Genomic DNA, 23,372 nt, shown 5'->3' with positions numbered 1-23,372 from the left:
GATTTGTGCAACCGCCTTTTTGTGTTAAAACACCGCACCCCACTTGCGACATTTTACGCACCAGGGTTGCAAGACAGAACTAAAGCTCTCTGGCCCAGGCTGAGAATTTCAACTGGGGTTTTATTTTCAGGGATAATTTAATCTTTTTAATTGTCTTTTAGCTTTTGTATTTTGTATTGGTGTGATTTTAAAATGCCCTGTAAACCGCCCTGAGTCCTTCGGGAAAGGGCGGTATATAAATCTAATAAAATAAAATAAAATAAAATAAAATTAAAATTGCCCCTTTGGAATTCTTCTTGTCATCTTTTTCAGGTTTTTTTTTAAATGTCATTCTTATTTCCCTCCATTTACGTTCTTCTTTATTTTGTGGTCCACCCAGAATTGCTGCCTTCGCTGCTTGAATGAATTAGAACAACAAGAGGGGACCTTGGGGGTCATCTAGTCCAACCCCCTGCTCAAGCAGGAGATGCTGTGCCATTTCTGACAAGTGCCTGCCCAGTCTCTTCTGGAAAGCCTCCAGTGATGGGAGCACCCACAACATCTGGAGGCAAGTAGTTTCTGCTGTCAGGAAATTCCTCCTTAATTCCAGGTTGCTTCTCTCCTTGATAAGTTTCCATCCGTTGCTTCTTGTCTGGCTTTAAGGGGGCTTTGGAAAATAGGTTGATCCCACCCCCCTCTTCTCTGGGGACAGCCCCTCAAATATTGGAAGACTGCTATCATGTCCCACCTGGCCCTTCTTCTCTTCACTAAACTAGCCATGCCCAGTTCTTGCAAGAAAATCAAGAAAAATAAAAAGTTGCGAAAGACAGAATTAAAAAGAGAGAAGCAACTTAGAACTAAGGAGAAACTTCCTGACAGTGAGGACAATTAACCAGTGGAACAGCCTGCCACTGGAAACTGTGAATGCTCTAACCCTGGAAGTTTTGAAGAAGAGACTAGACAGCCATTTGTCTGAAATGGTATAGGGTTTCCTGCCTGAGCAGGGGGTTGGACTAGATGACCTCCAAGGTCCTTTTCAACTTTATATTATTATTATTGTTGTTGTTGTTGTTACCAGTTTGGGTTATGAATCCAAACCACTAAAAGAAAGAGATTAGAAAAGAGTAAACAAACCACAGTGACTCTATCTGCGTTAGTGCCAAGGAATTCTGGGATTTGAAGTCCTTAATAGGAATTCTGGGAGCTGAAGAGCTTTAAGACAGCTTCAGCTAGCGTCTACACACGCTACCATAAAACCGAGATTATTAATACGCATTCTACTTTGCATTCCATTAAAGCTGAAATACCACATTCGTGTTCCTAGCACGTTTTGCTATTTTTTTTTTTAAAAAAACCAAACATTAGGAGGTTGATATATTTTTTAAAGTTTTATTTCTCTTCTTTCACAGTAAATCTGATACAGGCAATTAAATAATTCTGCAAATAAAAACCAAGACCAAAAGAAAAATCAAGAAAGTTAAAAAGCGGAGGAGTTTTAAAGTTATGAGTGTCATTCGTACATACATATTCTCCAAAGGTGCGTCTTTAGAATGTAAAGGGAGGAAGTTTTAATATTACCACGACGATAAAACGCAAAGAAAGTTTAGAAAAAAAACCTTCATTGTCATACGTACTGTTGTTTTTTTTTTAGGCCAAACGAATAGAGAGAGAACAGATGTTGCAGGAAGAGTTTCTAGAGAAAGCAAAAAAATCTCCAACCACTAACTAACATTGGCTAAAAGATCAGCATTAGTTCAGTCCAGGAATTTCTCCCCTGTGGCTATGGTGGAAACTGGAAGTTCATTTATACTATCTTAGTGCAAGGTGCTGCTATTACAACAGATTAAAACAGCTGTATGCTAATGAAGAAAGATGGCTTATGCCAATCCTAGGGCAGGAAAAATGAGAAAGCAGAAATGCAGGATTAGAAATTAAAACCAACAAACCGCATTCACAGAGGCCCTGGCAGTTTAATTTTGCAAGGAGACCGCACACCAGGGCCGTCGTACAACAGCTGCCATGCCCATAAGCCGCTGCATTTGCGCGATTGCACTCCTAGCCCAATTTAGGAGTTCTGAGGCCAAGCCAGCTTCCTAGACATTTTTGTTCTTGAGGACTAGCCTCATGCAAAATCAGCACAATTTTGTACCTTCGCCTAATATAGTGTTTCTCAACTTTGGCACCTTGACAATGGGTGGATTACAGCTCCCAGAACTTCTCATTAAATTATGTAATTTTGATGCATCTGACATGACATCTACTGGATTCCCACTGTAGATGGTGGGAATGCGATAGATGTCATATAACTTTTTAAATAGATGGTGGGAATGCAGTAGATATAATAACTTTTTTGATAGGAATGTGGTAGATGTAATATTACTTTTTTGATAGATGGGAATGTGGTAGATGTAATATAACTTTTTTAATAGATGGTGGGAATGTGGTAGATGTAATATAACTTTTTTGATAGCAATGCGGTAGATGTAATATAACTTTTTTGATAGATGGTGGGAATGCAGTAGATGTCATATAACTTTTTAAATATATGATGGGAATGTGGTAGCTGTTATATAACTTTTTAATAGATGGTGGGAATGCAGTAGATATCACATAACTTTTTAAATATATGATGGGAATGTGGTAGCTGTTATATAACTTTTTAAATAGATGGTGGGAATGTGGTAGATGTCATATAATTTTTTAAAAAGAAGGTGGGAATGTGGTAGGTGTAATATAACTTTTTTGATAGATGGTGGGAATGCGGTAGATGTAATATACCTTGACTTCAGCATAAAACGAAAAAAAATAACCTTTGACAGCACAGCTGCCTGGGGAATTCTGGGAGTTGAAGTCTACCCATCTTCAAGGTGCCACGGTTGAGGAGCACCAGGGCTATGTAAACTGGGCAGGGTCTGCCTAAAAAGCGAGCCCTCCTAAAATCAATGGGGCCATTCCCCCATCAAACCCCCCCCCCAGTTGCCTTCCCTGTCGCGACGGCCACAAGCTTTGGGGGCAAGGCATTCCCAGTGGCAGACAAGCAGTTATGCTGGCTACCGTCTCCCGACCCATGCATATTATAGCAGGAAAATACCTAGATTCCGTGGTACCTTAATTTTTAATATATACTTTTATATATGTATAAAAAAATATCTATATACATTTTATTATTATATTAGGAAACTTCTCCGGGGGGTGGAGGAACAGGGAGCGCCGACAGGGAGAGGCCCAGAAGTCTGAGCTTCCCCTTGCAAGACACCGTTGGGATGTTAGAATCAACCGGGGGGGGGTGTCAACCATGTTTTGAGTGGGGGGGGGCGTGCTACGAGAAGATAAGGTTGGAGCAAACCCTTCATTGTTGGGTCAACAAGAGAGGTGGGATTGTCTAACAGCAAAGGTTAGTGAGACAGAGGGGAACAGCAGCAGCCAGTGGGGAACCCCTAAATCCATCCTCCTCCCCCCCCCAATTTCCGTCGGCTTCGGACCAGTTAAGTTGTTTCAAGCTCTGCGTTGGGACTGCAAAGAGCCACTGGGAAGGATCTGGGGTTTTTTGGGGGTGGGGGGGTCCAGGAGATGGAGGATTAGCTCATCTTTAGTCTTTGTTGACCCGGATTTTGAAAGCCACCCGCCCGGCAAACTTGTCTCGTTCGTCGGTCTTAATGTTGATGGCGTTAATCCTACACTCGATGTTGTGGTCGTGGTTAAAGGTGAGGTTCAGGAACTTCACAGCCACCACGGGCTGGGTGTAGTTGACCTGGAACGTCAGAATCGAAAAAGAAATATTTATAATAAAAATAATAAAAAAGGGGGGGGGGGTTGGGGAGAAATCTCAACCACCTCCCAGGACCCACAAAGAGAGAAAAAGTTAGGCCACAAACTTCCCGGTCTTATTTTTTTCCCCATTTATCAAAACAAGAGGAAGTGTGGGGGACAGGATAGCAGTATTCCAGTATTTGGGGGGCTGCCAGAGAGAAGAGGAAGGGGGGGTTCCACATATTCTCCAAAGCCCCTGAAGGCAGGACAAGAAGCAACAGACGGAAACTCATCAAGGAGAGAAGGCGCTTGGAACTAAGTAGGAATTCCCTGACCAGGAGAACGATTAACCAGTGGAACTGCTTGCCACCAGAAGCCGTCGGTGCTCCAACACTTGGAGGTTTTCAATAAGAGATTGGACCGCCATTCTGTTCTGCTATTATTATAGGTCATGGCCTAGGCCAGGGGTAGGCAACCTCGGCTCTTTTACGACTGATGGACTTCAACTCTCAGAATTCCTGAGCCAGCTGACTCAGGAATTCTGGGAGTTGAAGTTGATGAGTCATAAAAGAGCCGAGGTTGCCTACCCCTGGCCTAGGCGATCTCTTCCTCCAGCTTCATTTAAACCAAAAGTGGCAGCAAAGACTGAACTGGGTCAAAAAAAAATGATGGGAAAATTAAAACTTGTGATTTATAAAAATTGCTCCAGGGTCCAAAACGTGGGAATTTTCCCAGCCTGCACTTTTGCCAGGTTGGGTTGGAAAAGAAAGAGAGAGAGAGAGAGAGAGAGAGAGATAAAACGCCTCTGTGTGCAAACATCCCCCCTGGAGAAAAACCTGGGAATTTCCCAGCATGCACCTGGCCAGGTAAGAGGCAAAGAATCGATACTCACGTGAACTTTCTTTCCGTAATACGGGAAGTACATTAGATCGATGTGGCCCTCCGCGGGAAACATGGCAATCTCTCCCAGCTTGTGTGTGTCCTCCTCTTTCTGGGAGGGTGAAAAGTGTTTGTGAGTGTGTGTGTGTGTCAAATGATAGCCTGAGCTTCACCCCCCTCCCCAACCAAAATAAGCAACGCGCGCCTTCGATCATTTTTAAAATTTCTTATGCATCAATAAATAATCCCGGCGAGCCGCAACTGCGCTGAGTTTCGCAATCTCTCCCACTCTTTGGGCTCCCGTCTTTTAAACTCCCCAGCCCATCGGACCCTAAATTCTTCCACCATGGCCCCCCCCTGAAACAAAGCCCCCCCTCTCTCCCGGACTCTTACAAGGCTTTCGTCTTCGTGGCCGATTTCCTCCTTCTGACGCTGGAAAACGGAGAAGGAAGGACAGACGGAGGCGAAACATGCAAACGAAGAGGCAGGAAGGGACGGGCGAGAACGACGGACGGATGGATTAGTGAACGAAATGAACAGGTTAGTAAAGAAAGAGGAATGAAATCAGGGTCTGCCGTGGGTGTGGGGGAGAAAGCAGCGGGGGGGGGGGGAATAGCTCCCTGCAATGTTTGGGCCGTGGCGGAGAAAGATGGATTCTACATTTGGGGAGGGGTGCGGAGGTGGCTCATGCAGGTGTTCGAAGCCGTGGAAAATTCGTGGCTGGGCATTGGGTGGCAAGCAGAATTCCTGTCCCCACCCCCACCCCGAAGGAAGCAGGCACGGAAGCTGGCGGCTCTGCTACAGGAGACAGCCAAAGAGTAAGATTTTTTTCGGCAGCTTTCGCCCCTATTTCTATTTATTTTTATTTTTTTAAGGAGGGGTGGGGGTAAACACCACTTTTCCCAGAATCCTTGGAATCGGGAGATCCATATTTTTTTTCTCCGCACAAAACATGGCCCCGGAATACGGGTCCTCCTCAATGTACGACTGCGACGGAGCCCCACGAATTTCCGCTATTAAACGAGACACTCGTTGGGTGAACGTTGCCCCGTTGGACGACGTTTCTGGCCTCCGCTGTTAAGTGAGTCACTTAACTTTGACTTTGCTGGTAAGGAGGGCGCGAAAGGCGGGTGACGTGGCCCCCGGAGACAGCGACCGTCATAAATACGAGTGGGTTGCTGCAACGGTCGTAAGTGTGAGAAACGGCCCTAAGTCGCCTTTCTCACTGCCATTGTAACTTTGAACGGTCAGTAAATGGAATGTGGTAAATCAAGAACTAACCAAATTTTCCATCCGTAAGATAGCCAAAATGTAGTAGATTGGACCTTTTGACTTGATAGCTTTAAGATGGGTGGACTTCAGCTCCCAGAATTCCCTAGTTTAGCCCAGGGGTGGGCAACCTTGATGCTTTTATGACTTGTGGACTTCAATACCCAGAATTCCTGAACCAGCCATGCTGACGCAGGAATTCTGGGAGTTGAAGTCCACAAGTCATCAAGGTTGCCTACCCCTACCCTTAAACCAAGGGTCTCTAAATTCCCTGCCTTCCAGAGGTGTGGACTTCAGTTCCCAGAATCCCTAGCAGAGGGAGCAACAAGCATGGCCTCTGCTGCTGAATTCTGGCAGTTGAAGTCCATGTATCTTCAGACCCTAAACCAACAGGGACGGACACACACACACACACACACACACACACACACACACACACACACTAGAAGGGAGGAGGGATGTGAAGAGGAGGAGGAGGACGATGACTGTGGGGTGCTTGGTGCTCTCTGAGCTGTGTTGTTTTCTTGCAGACATTTCATAACCCAAGTAGGTAACATCATCAAGGCTAGAAAGGAGTGGGGTTGGAGGAGGAGGAGGAGGACTGTGGGGTCCCTGGTGCTCTCAGAGCTGGTGATTTTCTTGCAGAGGTTTCATGACCCAACTAGGTAACATCATCAAGGCTAGAAAGAAGTGGCGTTTCTGGAGAGGAGGAGGAGGAGGAGGAGAAGGAGAAGGAGGAGAAGAAGGAGAAGAAGGAGAAGAAGACGACGACTGTGGGGTCCTGGGTGCTCTCTGAGCTGGGCGGTTTTCTCGCAGATGTTTCATGACCCAACTAGGGAACATCAAGGCTAGAAAGAAGTGGCATTTCTGGAGAGGAGGAGGCGGAGGAGGCGGAGGAGGAGGAGGAGGAGGAGGAGAAGAAGAAGAAGAAGAAGAAGAAGAAGAAGAAGAAGAAGAAGAAGAAGAAGAAGAAGAAGAAGAAGAAGAAGAAGAAGAAGAAGAAGAAGAAGAAGAAGAAGAAGAAGAAGAAGAAGAAGAAGAAGAAGAAAGAAGAAAGAAGACTGTGGGGTCCTGGGTGCTCTCTGAGCTGGGCGGTTTTCTCGCAGACGTTTCATGACTCAACTAGGGAACATCAAGGCTAGAAAGAAGTGGCATTTCTGGAGAGGAGGAGGAGGAGGAGGAGGAGGAGGAGGAGGAGGAGGAAGAGGAGGAGAAGAAGAAGAAGAAGAAGAAGAAGAAGAAGAAGAAGAAGAAGAAGAAGAAGAAGAAGAAGAAGAAGAAGAAGAAGAAGAAGAAGAAGAAGAAGAAGAAGAAGAAGAAGAAGAAGAAAGAAGAAAGACGACTGTGGGGTCCTGAGTGCTCTCTGAGCTGGGCGGTTTTCTCGCAGACGTTTCATGACCCAACTAGGGAACGCCATCAGTGGCATATTCTCCTGCATCAGAGACTGGACACTTTGCTCTGGGGCTGCCCGCTGAAGCAAGGTGCAATCTATCCTATTATCGTCCTAAAAGCAACTTTGACCAACTACGCAGCGGGTTTAAGAAGCCCCAAAAGCGGCGCCCTCTTATCCTCAAGAAGCAACCCTTACCTCCGGCGTGGACCTCAGTTTCTGTCGGCAGGGAACATTGGTTTCCGACAGAACAGGAGTGGGGTGCAGAGTGAGGAGATAAAATGTGTGAAAAACCAAGAACAAACAAACAGGAGATGGAGAAGAAGACAGAGAAAGTGTGTGTGTGGGGGGAGGGGTCTCTTTACCTTGGCCGTGCAGGAGATGTTCACGGGCTGGTTATCGCCTGGGTAGAATTTGATGATCTATAAAAGGAAGGAGGAAGAAGAAGATCAGGGCAACATTTTTCAAACTCGACCAGCGGAAGGTGGGGGGACTTCAACTCCCAGAATCCCCCAGACAGCCGGTCAAGTTTTCTATTTAACTCTTGTGCCGTCTAGCCCACCTTTAACTCGTTCATTAATTTAGCTTGACCCGGTTATTTTTTTCCCCCACCACTTTGCTGAAATCAAGTTATATTACGTCAGCCGCATTCCCACCATCTACTAAGAGAGTTATCCAATAAAAAAAATAAAATAAAAAAGGGGGAGGGATATTTGTTCTTGTCCTATCCAAGTTGAATTCTGGTAAAGCCTTGCTGGCTGAGGAATTCTGGGAGTTGAAGTCCACCCATCATCCAGTGGCCACAAACACTGGTTTAGGACCTCCGATTGGTTCTCTGTGGTCCAGAACAGGGGTCTTCAAACTTAGCCCTTTTATTACTTTTGGACTTCAACTCCCAGAATTCCTCAAACAACGTGAGGGAACTATGACCCTTTTATGACTTGTGTACTTCAACTCCCAGAATTCCTCAGCCGGTGTGAGGGAACTATGACCCTTTTATGACTTGTGGACTTCAACTCCCAGAATTCCTCAGTCAACGTGAGGGAACTATGACCCTTTGATGACTTGTGGACTTCAACTCCCAGAATTCCTCAGCCAGCATGGGGGAAACTATGGCTCCCTTGATGACTTCTGGACTTCAACTCCCAGAATTCCTCAGCCAGGCATGCTGGCTGAGGAATTCTGGGAGTTGAAGTCCACTAGTCAACAAAGGGCCAAATTTGAAGACCCCTGATCTAGAACATGAGTGGGCAATGTGCCACTCTAATTCTCATCACCCCAAATGACTGGCAGAAGAAAAGGTGTTGCAATTAGTCCTCGACTTACAACAGTTCGTTTAGTGACCAAGCAAAGCCACAATGCCCCTGAGAAAAGGGACCTAAGACCGATTTTCACACTTACGACCGTCGCAGCCTTCCCCAAGGTGACATGATCAAAGTTCAGGCGCGTGCAAACGCGTTCATATTTACGACGGTTAGTTTCCCGGGATTGAGGGCAACGATTCGTGTGTGAAAGCCCTAATAAGCAGGCATATACATAGAATGAAGGCTACTGCTAAGCTTGTAAGCCGCCCTGAGTCTTCGGAGAAGGGCGGGATATAAATGGAATTAAAATAAAATAAAAAACAACGGTGGCCCAAAAGGTCGTAAAATGGGGCATAATTCACTTACGAAATCTCTCACTTAGGAAACTAAATTTGCGGCTTTATTATGGCGGTTGTAAGTTGGGGACTAACTGCGTTGGCCAGGAAGCCACAAGCAATTTTAAAAAGCCCCTTTGCAACACCCCAATTGCTCCTTCTTGGTCTCCTCCTCCCTAACCCCTCCTTCCTCTGGGGAGACCCTCACCCCACAATCTTCCAGCAACCCACCCGGTTCATTTTGACCAGGATGCAAGGTCGCCCTTCCTGATAGCCGTAAGTCGAGTCGTTGAGTCCCGAACAGTCCCTCAACATCGTCCGGTTGAACTGGCAGGCCCGCTTGGGGTAGTTCAAGACCCCGTTGTCCAGCTGTTCGTTGTAACGGCCCGGCTGGCAGAATTCGTTCATGGCCACTTGCCGAGAGTCATTGTAGGCTGGCGGAGAGAAAGGAGCGGAGATTGGGTGAGAAGGAAGGGAGGGAGGGAGGGAGGGAGAGAGGGAGGGAGGAAAGAGAAAGAGACAGAGAGAAATAGTCAGAGAGCAAGAGAGCAAAAAAGAAAAGGAAGGAAGAAAAAAGAAGGAAAGAAAAGAAAGGAGAAAGAGACAGAGAAATAAAGACAAAGAAAAATAGTCTGAACGCAAGGCAGCAAAAAAGAAAAAGAAGGAAAAAAGGAGGGAAGGAAGGAAGAAATGAAGGGAGAAAGAAAGAAAGAAAGAAAGGAAGGAAGAAAGAAAGAAAGAAAGAAAGAAAGAAAGAAAGAAAGGAAGAAAGAAAGAAAGAAAGAAAGGAAGGAAGGAAGAAAGAAAGAAAGGAAGGAAGAAAAGAAGGAAGAGGGAGGGAGGCAGAAAGAAAGAAAGAAAGAAAGAAAGAAAGAAAGAAAGAAAGAAAGAAAGAAAGAAAGAAAGAAAGAAAGAAAGAAAGAAAGAAAGAAAAGAAGGAAGAGGGAGGGAGGGAGCGAGGGAGGGAGGGAGGCAGAAAGAAAGAAAGAAAGAAAGAAAGAAAGAAAGAAAGAAAGAAAGAAAAAGAAAGAAAGAAAGAAAGAAAGAAAGAAAGAAAGAAAGAAAGAAAAAGAAAGAAAAAGAAAGAAAGAAAGAAAGAGAAAGGAAGGAAGGAAAGAAAGAAAGAAAGAAAGAAAGAAAGAAAGAAAGAAAGAAAGAAAGAAAGAAAGAAAGAAAGAAAGGAAGAGGGAGGGAGGCAGAAAGAAAGAAAGAAAGAAAGAAAGAAAGAAAGAAAGAAAGAAAGAAAGAAAGAGAAAGGAAGGAAGGAAGGAAGGAAAGAAGGAAGGAAGGGAGGAAGGGAGGAAAACTTGGCTCCCTTCCATCACTCACCTTCCAAAAAAGTATTGAGCATCTTCACATATTTGTCCCAAGATTCCCTTTCGGTTAAATTGTAGCTGATGTCCAGAGCGTCTGTCTTGGGACGGATCATCACGCCTGACATTAAAGGGGTGGGGGTGGGGAAATAATAAAATAAAATTTAAAAAAATATAAAAGTAAATAATTAAAAGTAAAAAAGATAAAATAATTAAAAATAGAAGATAAAACAAATGGGACATAAAATAGAAAAAGAAGTGAAACGGGGGAAAAAAGGTAAAATAGAACACGAAATGTAATGTAAAATCAAAATCAAAAACGAAACGAAATCAAAAATAAGACCCAGGAGAGATAAAAAAAGATAAATGCCAAATGTTATTAAAAAAAAAAAAAGAATCAAAAACGAGAAGGCCGAATGTAAAAAAAAATAAAATAGTTAAAAAAAATAAAAGACAAAACAGAAGATTAAAAAAAAATGAAAGATAAAAATATGTGAAATAAAATAAAAAAAACATGTAAAGGTATAAAACAAGAGGTCAAATAAAATAGAAAATAATTTGAAATAATATCATAAAAATAAACGCAAACAGCAGACCAGGTTATAATAATAATAATAATAATAAAGTTGGAAGGGACCTTAGAGGTCATCTAGTCCAACCCCCTGCTCAGGCAGGAGTTGAGGGCCACCCCCACACCCCAGCATAGTCTCCTTCCATCCCATAATTCTATTTCTCACACAGCCCCACGTGGGCCAGAAGCTCTGCATTTCCCCCCCCCCCCGAATTTCAGTGGGGCAGCCTGGAGCCCCCCACCCCACCCACATTGCTGGGTCTCTTTTGGGCTTTCCTGCAATTTGGATAAAGAAACGTAACATTATTTTCTATTTATTTATTTATTTACTAAATATCTGTGCCTGACTCTCCGTCCCAGCCCACTCACTGGCTGCTAAACCAGAATTAAACCACGGTTCATGGGGTTGAGAAGGAGCCGATTCCTGGCTGTCTTCCCAAAGCCTCAGAGAACCAGGGGACTGGATGGGACCCCCGGAGGTCTTCCAGTCCAGCCCCCTCCCTCAGGCAGATCCCTTCAACATCTCGAAAGAAGGCTACCTGTCTCTGCTACCCGTGTCACGGCACCTTCCTCCAACATAACCCATAAGCCACAGCCTGGCTTATCTCCGGGGCTTAATCCCCCCAGCCTGGGTTTGGGGGGACCAAAGGACCCACGGCTTGCAAAGCCTTTGATGGGAGCGGGCGAATGTCTAAGCAGGCTTTCCACCAGGCGGGGGGGGGGGGGGCCGGACGGAAGGGAGTTGACGGGAAACGGGCCCCGTTCCTCTCCCCCCCCCTGGACTGAGGGGAGGGGGAAGAGACTCACCTGGGATGGAGAGACGGTCCTGGTAGGTGGGGAGGAAGGGGTCCACGGTCTGCAACAAGACCCACATGGTGAGGGTGAAGAGGCCGGTCAGGAAGCCGTAGAAGACGAAGTAGAAGAGCAGGATAAGAGCTGGGGGGGGAGACAACGGGGGGGGACACGGAGGGCGGGGACAGGAGGCCAGGTTAGCGACATGTTTGAGGAACCCCCCCTCCAAGTTACCGTTTCTATTTGCATAGATTTGAGCATTGAAATCGCCAGTTTTTCTCAACCTCGGCAAAGTGAAAGATGGGTGGACTTCAAACTTCCAGAATTCAATCTTTCTTTCTTTCTTTCTTTCTTTCTTTCTTTCTTTCTTTCTTTCTTTCTTTCTTTCTTTCTTTCTTTCTTTCTCTTTCCTTCCTTCCTATCTTCCTTTTCTTTCTTCCCTTTCCTCCGTTTCTTTCCTCCTTCCATTTCTCTCTCTCTTTCTTTTTCTTTCTTTCTCAGCAACTGGAAGGTGGGTGGACTTCAACTCCCAGAATTCCTTTGTTCATTCATTCTTTTCTTCCCCTTCCTTTCTACCTTCCTTCCCTTTTCTCTCTCTCTCTTTCTTTTTCTTTCTTTCTTTCTTTCTTTTTCTTTCTTTCTTTCTTTCTCAGCAACTTGAAGATGGGTGGACTTCAACTTCCAGAATTTTCTTTTCTTTTATTTCTTTCTTTCTTTCTTTCTTTCTTTTTCTTTCTTTCTTTCTTTCTTTCTCAGCAACTTGAAGATGGGTGGACTTCAACTTCCAGAATTTTCTTTTCTTTTATTCCTTTCTTTCTTTCTTTCTTTCTTTCTTTCTTTCTTTCTTTCTTTCTTTCTTTCTTTCTTTCTTTCTTTTTCTTTCTTTCTTTCTTTCTTTCTTTCTTTCTTTCTTTCTTTCTTTCTTTCTTTCTTTCTCTTCCTCCCTCCCTCCCTCCCTCCCTCCCTTCTCTCTTTCTCTCTTGCTGGCTGGGGAATTCTGGGCGTCGCAATCCACCCATCTTCCAGATTGCCAAGGTCGAGAGAAAGTGGCCTACGTGGAAACCGGGATCCATTCTTCCCCATCAAATCTGCCCCTTGGATTTCTCTCTGGGCTCATATCCACCGAGGGGACCCCCTCCGCCACGGAGGCCCAACCTTGCCGAGAGTCTCCCCCCCCCCACCGCCAGCCCCGTCCTCCCCTACCTGCCTCTGCCCCGTGGCACCCCGTGGCACCCTCTGGCCTGCCCTTGCCCAACCCCGGGCACCCTGCCCGTTTAATCAGAGGAGTGCAGAGAAGGGAAGCGGAGGAGCCACCCAGGCCGTCACCCTGCCGAGCTCAGCCCAAGGTCTCTGGCGGAGGGGGGGAGGGCGCCCACCGGCACAGCGGGAGCCTCTCCGCGGGGGGGGGGGAAGGAAGTTAAAAAGAGCAAGCGGAAGGTTGCCCCCCCCACACACAAAGCTTATTTGAGGGTGGGGGTCCCAACTGGCACTGTGGGGAGAGAGAAAGAACTAAGAGGCAGAAAGAAAAGAAACTACAGGAAGGAAGGAGAGTAAGGAAGGAAGGAGAGGAAGATAGAAAGAAAGGAAAGAAAGGAAAGAAAGAAAGAAAGAAAGAAAGAAAGAAAGAAAGAAAGAAAGAAAGAAAGAAAGAAAGAAAGAAAGAAAGAAAGAAAGAAAGAAAGAAAGAAAGAAAGGAAAGAGGCATAGAGAGAAAGAGAAAGAGAAAAAGTGAGAGGCAGAGACAGAAAAAAAGAGAGAGATAAATCAGAGACAGAAAGAGAGAAGGAGAAAGAGGTGACAGGCAGAAAGAAAGCGAGAGAAAGTGACCAAAGAAAGAATGAAAGAAAAAGAAAGAAAGAAAGAAAGAAAGAAAGAAAGAAAGAAAGAAAGAAAGAAAGAAAGAAAGAAAGAGAGGTGACAGGCTGAAAGAAAGTGAGAGAAAGTGACAGGAGAAGGAAAGAAGGAGAGAAGGAAAGAAAGAGAGGCAGAGAAAGAGAAAAATGAGAGGCAGAGAGAGAAACAGAGAGAAAGAGAAATCAAAGATTGAAAGAAAGAGAGGAGAAAGAGGCGACAGGCGGAAAGACAGCGAGAGAAGGAAGGAAGGGAGAGAGAGAGAGAGAAATGAGAGGCGAAAAGAGAGAGAAAAGAGAGAAAGAGGAAAAAGAGGAAAAAAGGAGGGGGGAAGAAAGGAAAAGAATTCTAGCTTTTCCAGCAAAGAAGGATCCACACCTCATCTCTAGCTCCTTTTTCTGCTCCCTGCTGCATAAGCTCTGCAATTCCCAGAATTCCCCAGCCAGCCCCTCGGTTGGAAATGTTTGGATGCGGCACCCCCAGAGCGCCACCCCCCCCAAAAGCAGGGGACTCTGGAGAACCCCTCAGAATCTGAGCTTCAGCCAAGGCAGAACCATGTCTGTCCCTTGGCCAGGAGGAGACCCTAGGCCAGGGGTAGGCAACCTTGGCTCTTTGATGACTCGTGGACTTCAACTCCCAGAATTCCTCAGCCAGCGTGAGGGAACTATGACCCTTTGATGAGTTATGGACTTCAACTCCCAGAATTCCTCAGCCAGCGTGAGGGAACTATGACCCTTTGATGAGTTATGGACTTCAACTCCCAGGATTCCTCAGCCGGTGAGGGAACTATGACCCTTTGATGAGTTATGGACTTCAACTCCCAGAATTCCTCAGCCAGCGTGAGGGAACTATGACCCTTTGATGAGTTATGGACTTCAACTCCCAGAATTCCTCAGCCAGCGTGAGGGAACTATGACCCTTTGATGAGTTATGGACTTCAACTCCCAGGATTCCTCAGCCGGCGTGAGGGAACTATGACCCTTTGATGAGTTATGGACTTCAACTCCCAGAATTCCTCAGCTGGCGTGAGGGAACTATGACCCTTTTATGACATGTGGACTTCAACTCCCAGAATTCCTCAGCCGGCATGAGCGAACTATGACCATTTGATGACTTGTGGACTTCAACTCCCAGAATTTCTGAGCCAGCCACGCTGAGGGGAAAGGGAGAGGTTTCCAAGCAGAGCCATGCTGGCTGAGGAATTCTGGGAGTTGAAGGCCCCGAGTCATAAAAGAGCCAAGGTGGCCTACCCCGCTTAAGCCATTGGCTGGGGAAGAAGCCCATACATTACAATTAATTGTAATGACCTGTGAATTAAAGCGAAGCATCTTGTCCCTTCCCCCCCCACACACACACACCAAAAGCTCTGTTCACTGTCCTTTGGGGAGAGGGTCCTTGCAGAACACCCCCTCCCCAATCTACGATGGTTACGGACCCTCCGCTTTTGGAGACACAAAGACCCCCACGTCCAGTTGTGGCGGGAGAACTGGAGAACTCCTCCTCCATTGACAAACCATGAAAAGCCAGTCAGCTTGGATTCTGAGCAGGTTTCTCTCCCCCCCTCCCAACGCTACAGGTGGTCCTCGACTTACGACCCTACACCATTTCAGACTAACAACAAGTTGGAAGGGACCTTGGAGGTCATCTAGTCCAACCCCCTGCTCAGGCAGGAAACCCTGCACCATTTCAGACAAATGGCTGTCCAGTCTCTCCTGCTAGGCTGCGTTAACAGAGGGACAGAATCAAGATCACGTGAAGTATTAATCCCGCTTTACAAGGCCTGGGTAAGGCCACAACTGGAATCCTGCATCCAGTTTTGGTCACCACGATGTAAAAAAGATGTCGAGACTCTAGAAAGGGTACAGAGAAGAGCAACAAAGATGATCGGGGGACTGGAGGCTAAAACATATAGGGAACGGCTGCTGGAATTGGGTACGTCTAGTTTAACGAAGAGAAGGACCAGGGGGGACATGATAGCAGCCTTCCAGTATCTCAGGGGCTGCCCCAAAGAAGAGGGAGTCAAGCTGTTCTCCAAAGCGCCCGAATCCAGGACAAGAAGCAACGGATGGAAACTAGTCAAGGAGAGAAGCAACCTAGAACTAAGGAGAAACTTCCTGACAGTGAGAACAATTAACCGGTGGAACTGCCTGCCTCCAGAAGCTGTGAATGCTCCAACACTGGAAGTTTTTAAGGACAGCCGTTTATCTGAAATGGTATAGGGTTTCCTGCCTGAGCAGGGGGTTTGGACTAGATGACCTCCAAGGTCCCTTCCAACTGTCTTTCTTTCTTTCTTTCTTTCTTTCTTTCTTTCTTTCTTTCTTTCTTTCTTTCTTTCTTCCTTTCCTTCCTTCCCTCCCTTCTCCAACACTGGAAGTTTTTAAGAAGAGACAGGACAGCCATTTGCCTGAAATGGTGTAGGGTTTCCTGCCTGAGCAGGGGGTTGGGCTAGATGACCTCCAAGGTCCCTTCCGACTGTCTTTCTTTCTTTCTTTCTTTCTTTCTTTCTTTCTTTCTTTCTTTCTTTCTTTCTTTCTTTCTTTCTTTCTTTCTTTCTTTCTTTCTTTCTTTCTTCCTTCCTTCCTTCCTTCCTTCCTTCTCCAACACTGGAAGTTTTTAAGAAGAGACAGGACAGCCATTTGCCTGAAATGGTATAAGGTTTCCTGCCTGAGCAGGGGGTTGGACTAGATGACCTCCAAGGTCCCTTCCAACTTTATTATTATTATTAAACCATCCGCAGGTATTCCTCGACCACAACGGAGCCCAAATTCATGTTGCTAAGTGAGTTCTGCCCCATTTTATGACCTTCCCTGCCACAGTTGTTAGGTCGACCAATCGGCTGCGGGGATTCACTTACCGTGGCAAGAAAAGTCATAAAAGGAGGAAAAATCACTTAACAAATGTCTTTTTTTTTTTTTTGCCTTTGGCCCCCCGAAATGGATCGTTCAGGTTTGTCTTCCACCACTTTTTCTTCTGCCGCTAATGCAAATCGATAGAAGAAAAGGCAATTTGCCAGGCCCTTTATTTAAATTTTAATCCAACCCTGACCGGCAGAAAATGAATCGGGAAGAGAAAAAAGGAAAAAGAAAAAAAGAAAGGCAGCTGAAAGCCCTTTGGGAAAATGTAGGTTAAGTCAGAGCAGAATTTTAAAAGCCCTCCATTAAATCGGCACCCTCCATCCTCAGGAGACGAGACTCAAAATGGAGAAGGAAGGGGGAAAAAAATACTCTCAAAGACAGTCGGGAGGTTTGGAAATGACAGATGGTCTTTTTAAAAATGCGCCTGGTAAATCCTCCGAAATCTGCAAATCTGATTTAGGAGTTGCGTCTCGTTCAGTTTTAAATCTTTCTTCCTAGCTTAAGGCAAGTTTCCTTCCTTCCTTTCCTTTCCTTTCCTTCTTTTACTTCCTTCCTTCCTTCCTTTCTCTTCCCTCTTTTCCTTCCTTCCTTCCTTCTTTCCCTCTTTCCTTTCTTTCCTTCTTTTCCTTTCTTCCTTTTTACTTCCTTCCCTTCCTTCCTTCCTTTCCCTTCCCTCTTTCCCTTCCCCTTCCTTTCCTCCTTTCCTTCCCCCTCCCTCCTTTTCCTTCCTTCTTTCCTTTCTTCCCTTCTCATCCTTCCCTTTCTCTTTCCTTGTTTTCCTTTCTTCCTTCTTTCCTTTCTTTCCCTTCCTTCTTTCCCTTCCTTCCTTTTTTCCCTTCCCTCTTTTCTTCCTTCCTTTCCCTTCCCTCTTTCCCTTCCCCTTCCTTTCCTTCTTTCCTCCCCCCTCCCTCCTTTTCCTTCCTTCCTTCCCTTCTCTTCCTTCCTTCCCTTCTTTCTCTTTCTTTCCTTTCCTTCTTTCCCTTCCTTCCTTCTTTTACTTCCTTCCTTCCCTTCCTTCCTTTCTTTGCCTTCCCTCTTTTCTTTCTTGCTTTCCCTCCCCTCTTTCCGTTCCTTCCTTCCTTCCTTCCTTCCTTCCTTCCTTCCTTCCTTCCTTCCTTCCTTCCTTCCTTCCTTCCTTCCTTCCTCTTAACACAAGGTTTACACCTGGATTTCTTATTGCCGGCCAGCCTCTCCCTTCCCACCTTGCTTGCTAATCCCCAAAGGGAGAGGACACACGGATTCCACCACCCCTGTGTCAGAAAACCTTTCCCGGGTCATCCAGTCCCCTGAACTGGGGCACCGCTCCCATTTGACGGAAGGGAAGACTGAGGCTAAGAGGAAGCAACCGGTCCCAGCTCCGCCCGCCGAAAGAATCTGGGGCTTAACACAGCTACCCGACCCAGCTTTCCGTGAAGCCCAAGTTGCAAAACCAGAACTACTTTAATCATCTGGGACAGCCCAACCAGCCAGCCGCCCACGGAGGAGCCTTGCTACCAGTTGCAAACAAGGATGAGACATGGGTGACATGTCCCAGTTAAGTTACGTCACCTCTCGCCCTAATCCACGCTAATCAGCCAGCAAATCAGAACAAGGAATAAACCTGGGATAATCTCTTCCGGCAAACTCTAACCTCTTGGGGTTAAATAATACCCAATCCGCTGACCCCCACCCCCCTCCTCCCCAGGAAACCTGGCTCGCTTTTTAAGACCGAGCAAAGTGCAGAGATTCCCTAAAAGCTGGAGAAGACGCCAAGCCTGCTTTTAAAGGAAGACATTCAGACGTGCAACTTAAGCCCCTAATAAGCCTTGGCCTTGCAAGGCAGCGTGGCTGAGCTAAATTGGGGTGGGGTCTGCAGATTCTACCTTCCTTCTCAAGCACCCCCCCCTTCTTCTCTCCCACTTCTCCCCACCCCCCGCCCTCAAGCCTCATCCCAAACCTAGCAAGGATGTCATGCAACACCCTGCATGCTCGCCCCCGCCGGGAGAGAAACCAGGTTTAGCGTCTCCACTGTTGCTTTTCAGTGGTCGCTCCATCGCTGGAGGCTTTGAAGAAGAGACTGGACAGTCCCTGGTCTGAGAGGGTGCTATAGGTTCTCCTGCTCGAGAGGGGGTGGGGGGCTGGACTAGATGACCTCCAGGGTCCCTTCCAGCTCTTGTGTTTTATTCCGGAACGGGCTTGCTTCCAGAAGCTGTGAGTGCTCCATCGGTGGAGAGATTGGTGAAGAAGAGATCGGACCGGCGTTTGGCTGAAATGGGGTAGGGTCTCCCGTTTGAGCGGGGGGGGGGAAGCTGGACTAGATGACCTCCAAGGTCCCTTTGGATGGCTGACCGCAGACATCGAATAAATAAATAAATCCCCTTCTATTCAAAGACTTTTTTTCCAGTCCTCCTCCTCCTCCTCCTCCTCCTCGCAGGTCCCTTTGCCAGCTGCAGAAAATTTGGGCCAAGACTGCACCAGCTTCCCTCCCTCCCTCCCAGCGTGCACGAACTCCCCGTCTCTCGCTGCAGAAGCAGAGTAAAAAGAATTATTATCCCCTCCCCAACTTTGCCAAATGGATAAAAAGCCAATTTTCTTCCTCTCTTCGTCCCTATTCTTCCTCCCTTCCCCATCGATCAGGTTGCAAGCTCTCTGCACGCAACTCTTTTGCCCCCTTGCAAAAGTGAGGCTCCCCCGCCCCACCCCACCCCAAAAAAAGCCCGAATTTGGCTTGGCCCAAACCCATCCCAGGGCCTGGTTGCATTTGGATATAATATATGCCTTTTGCTCAAAACAAACCGCCTTCTAACTTGGAATCTTTTAATTTGTTGGTACCTCTCATTGACGCTATTTATTGCCCATGGACATTGATCTGCAATGGTTTTTGGCAAATAGAAGCTTTGCAATAGTTTGGGCCAACGTTGGTTTATTTGCAACATTGACTTGAAAATATAAACCGGCGTCTTTTGTTTGATATCAGTTGATCTGCAATATTTATGGCCAAATATAAGTTTATTTGCAATATTTAGGTTAAAATATAAATTAGTGTCTTTCATTTGTAATATTTATTGCAGATGTAAGTTAATCTGCAATAGTTTTGGCAAGTGTGTTGATGTCTTTGATTTGCAATATTTACGGCCAGTATAAGTTTATTTGCTTATTTATTCAAGATATAAATTGGTATCTTTTATTTGCAAGATTCATTGCAGATATAAATTTATCTGCCATACTTATTGAAAATATAAGTTGGTATCTTTTCTCTGCAATATTTGCAAACTTGCCCCACTTTGCAAGAGCTGGGCAGCGCAGAAGGAGGCGACCATAAAAATAACCCCACCGATTATGCCCAAGTGAGGACACTCACCCAGTCACCCAGGGTCAAAGGTCAAGTGGAGCACAACCCTTTTTAACATCAGCTGCATCCCCACAACAAAAGTCCCTAGTTTGGTCTTACTGGCAAAGCCAGACCTTCTGTTCAACTGTCTGCAAAGCAAACACTAAGGCAGAGATAATTTGGGGTGTGGGGGGGTGCTGGATGGCATAGGGAGAGGAGGGGAGGGGGGATCTCAGAAAAGCAGACCCAGTTTTTAAGGGGGTTGCAAGAGCTCAGCTTTGAAGCCAAGAGCCTCCCTCAGAGGGTTGGAAGGTCTAAGAATAATGCATTATTATTATTATTTTAGCCCTGGTCAAGAAAGACTGCAAGAATCTTTGCAAAGGAAGAACAGGCCTTATGGAGTTGGAAGGGGTTGAAATTAGCAAGGAGGTCAGATTGGTGGAGAAGCAAGAAACACACACACACACACACACACACACACACACACACAGAGAGAGAGAGAGGGGGGGGAAATGGAAGAGGCAGAAAGAAAAAAGGGAAGGAAGGAAGAGAAAGGGAAGGAAGAGAAAGGGAAGGAAGGAAGAGAAAGGGAAGGAAGGAAGGAAGGAAGGAAGGAAGGAAGGAAGGAAGAAAGGAAGGAAGGAAGGAAGGAAGGAAGGAAGGAAGGAAGGAAGGAAGGAAGGAAGAAGAGGCAGAAAAAAGGAAAGAAGGAAGAGGAAGGAAGGAAAGACAGAAAGAGAGAAAAGGAAGGATGAGAAAGATAAAAGAAGGAAAGATGGAAGAAGAGGCAGAATGAAAAAAGGAAGGAAAAGAGAAGGAAGGAAGGAAGAAGAGGCAGAATGAAAAAAGGAAGGAAAAGAGAAGGAAGGAAGGAGAGGCAGAAAGAAGGGAAAGAGAAAGAAAGAAAGAAAGAAAGAAAGAAGAAAGAAAGAAAGAAAGAAAGAAAGAAAGAAAGAAAGAAAGAAAGAAAGAAAGAAAGAAAGAAAGAAAGAAAGAAAGAAAGAAATTTTTAAGGCCAATTAGTTAAAAAAACAATCTCCTTGTGACATTGGGGGGGCTGCTCCCTGCCTAGAAACCCTGCTCCTTCCCCCCCAACCCCCCCACATTCCTTTCAATCTCACCCTTGCAAGATAACACACACACACACACACACACACAGCTTTGTAGAAACCCAGCCGAAATTGTTTTCGAGGGAGCCAACTCATCCCAATATAATTCCCAATTTATTGCACGGATCAAGGCTCCTGTGGCTTGCCAAGGAATTAATCTCACGGCAAGGCAGAAGCGTCAGGAGCATTATTTTAATTTAATTTAATTTTTTTAATTTTGGTTACCAAGCCTGCCCCCCTCCCCCCTCCTAGGAGGGTCCTGGGGAGACAGGAGACCCGGGCAAAACGAGGGGGGGGAAAGGAGGGGGCTGTGCAGGTCTTCTTCCTCCAGGAAGAAGGGAAGTGTGGGGGGGGGGAAGGAAGGCATGCATTAGCAGTTTTGCACCAGAGGGATATTTCGGGAATAAGGGAGGGAGGTGTCTTCCCTCTTTCTCCTTCTCCTCCCCCCCCCCACCCGGATTAAAATGGAGATGGCAAGGCGGATTCCAGCCTGTGCCAATTGCAGGCTTTTTAGCTTGAATAATGCCAATATGTAGGGAGGGAAGCCGGGCATGGAGGGGGGGGGGGTCGATGCTTTATTGGGAGAGAGAAGGGACCTCAAACGCCCCCTCGTCTCCAGCACCGCCCCCTCCCCTCCAGCAGTGGAACTGCCGGACAGATTGGGCAGCAATGGGGGAGGGGGGCGGGCAGCCAAGGCCCCCCACCCTCCTCCTTAGCAGAAGGAAAACCGTGACCTATTTTTTTTCCATACGGCCTCTGGCACCCTTCACCGCAAATTGGGGAGGGGGGCGGCGAGAGAAAGGAGATGTTCTCCCCACAACCCGGGGGTTAGGGGGGGGAAAAACCGCAGCCTTCCCCCCTCCCTCCTTTGTGCCCCCCCCATCTCCTGGCCCTCTCATCCAGGGAAGGCTCCTTGGAAAAACGGCAAGCCCCCTCCTCAAATACTCGGACGCTCTATAAACGTCAGTCAGCCATCTGCCCCCTCCCCACTTCAGCATTGACCCCGTCTTTCTCATTCACCTCCCCCACCCTTAAAAAGAAAAAAGAAAAATCTGCTGAAACATCCTGCCTGACACACACACACACACACACACAGTTCTAAATACTTCAACACAATCGCACAGACTCACAAATGGGGAGGGGGGCGGCGGTTAACTCTCCCCAAGCCGGCTGCCTTTCTTGTCGATCCGATTATTCCCTGCAGTTTTGCCACCCACCCCCCCAAAAAAAGAGAGAGAGAGAGACGTGTCCCCCCCTCCCCATTTAAAGGTGGGGGGGGGCACGTCCAGGCATGCCAACTCCTCGTACCCTGCAGCGCAATTTGCGAGGGTTGTTTTTGTGCAAACGCGGCGAAGCGTTTTTTATCTAGGAGAGATAGGCAGCCCTTTGAAGCCCCCCCCCCACCCGCCATTAACTCGTCTTCAGGAACATCGCAAAGGTCACATTCCCAGCATTTGCTGCACCACCACCCCCCCAACACACACACACACACACACACACACACTCCGCCCCAGCCCCGGCAACGCAATCCCTCATTTCCCAACCCGCGTCCGGAGAAACCCGGTCGGCAGGTAAACCAGCCAGGACTGGTGGGATGGGGGGGGGGGTTGGAAGGGGGGTGGCGAGCCCACCCACCCCGCTTTCGACTTCATGGGCACGGCTGGGGGTGAGGGGCTTGGGTCCTCTCCTCCTCCCCCCCCTTCGAAATGAGGGGAGGGGGCAGGAAAGATGGGGAATCGGAAGGCAGGGGGCCAGGAAAAGCCCCCACCCGCGGGATCGAGGGCGCCCCCTCCCCTCATTTGAGACCCCTGGAAAGGAAGCTTCCTTTAAGACCCCCCCCCATTCCTGCCCGTCGCTCCCATCGCCATTAAACGGAGCCTTCTGCTTCCTCCCGTTCCTTGCCAAGCTCTGGAGACGACCCCCCCCCCACACACACACACCCGAACGGGCCCAGGAAGGGCTCCTTTGGCCACCCCGGCTTTCCTAGCCCCCCCACCCCGCACCCCCGCCCTCAATTGCACGTCTCCTCTTAACGACGGGGGTGGGTTGGAAAAGAGGAGAGCCGGCCCAGGGCTAAGCCCCCCCACCCCAAGAGAAAGCCCCGCAGCCAGATTTTCCACCGGGAGGGGAGGGGAGGGGGTGGGGGGGTGGGGTGACAAGCCCTCGGTCTCCCTGACGCCTCACACCCCCCCCCCTCCGCCAGCCTCACCCCAGCTGCTGCCGGTGCGCCCCATAAATTGGTGGGTGCGGGGGTTCCAGACGAACTCCTTCCACTCGTGCATCACCTGCCCGCAGCTCTTCCTCTCCTTCTCCACGGCCATGGCCGGGCCAGGTGGGTCTGCGGTGGGCTGGCGGGCTGGCTGGGGGTCGGACTCGAGCGCAGGGCCCCCCCTCCCGAGGCAGGCAGGCAGGCAGGTAAGCAAGGCAGGTGAGGAGGCTGCAAGAGCCGTCGCCGCCGGAGCCAGGTGAGCGAGCCGAGATGCTCCCGAAGGCAAAGAGACCGCCGCGCCGATCGGCCGCCGCTTTATGCCTCCTCCGGCCCCGCCCCCCCCCGCCTCCCTATGCAAATCAGGCGCCTCGACCAGCGGCCAGCCAACCCCCCCCGCCCCCCCCCCACGCTCCCCCCACGCCCCGCCCGCCTGGACTTCCCGGCCGGTTTCTTGCA

General features: G+C 47.7%; 1 protein-coding gene across 1 annotated transcript; it reads right to left on the bottom strand.

Annotated features, from left to right (window-relative positions):
• Positions 1–3,568: 3,568 nt before the first annotated feature.
• On the bottom strand, positions 3,569–23,028 carry LOC308676039 (sodium/potassium-transporting ATPase subunit beta-2-like; the record flags this gene model as incomplete). Its single annotated transcript, XM_081341749.1, has 7 exons — positions 3,569–3,730; positions 4,622–4,720; positions 7,633–7,689; positions 9,138–9,340; positions 10,236–10,340; positions 11,598–11,726; positions 22,917–23,028. 7 exons carry the CDS (start codon positions 23,026–23,028, stop codon positions 3,569–3,571), a joined length of 867 nt encoding a protein of 288 aa, XP_081197875.1.
• Between the last annotated feature and the right edge of the window lie 344 nt (positions 23,029–23,372).

Source organism: Vipera berus (assembly GCF_964194415.1).
Source record: "Vipera berus genome assembly, chromosome: W".
NCBI lineage: Eukaryota > Metazoa > Chordata > Lepidosauria > Squamata > Viperidae > Vipera > Vipera berus.
This window is presented reverse-complemented; position numbering and strand designations above follow the sequence as displayed.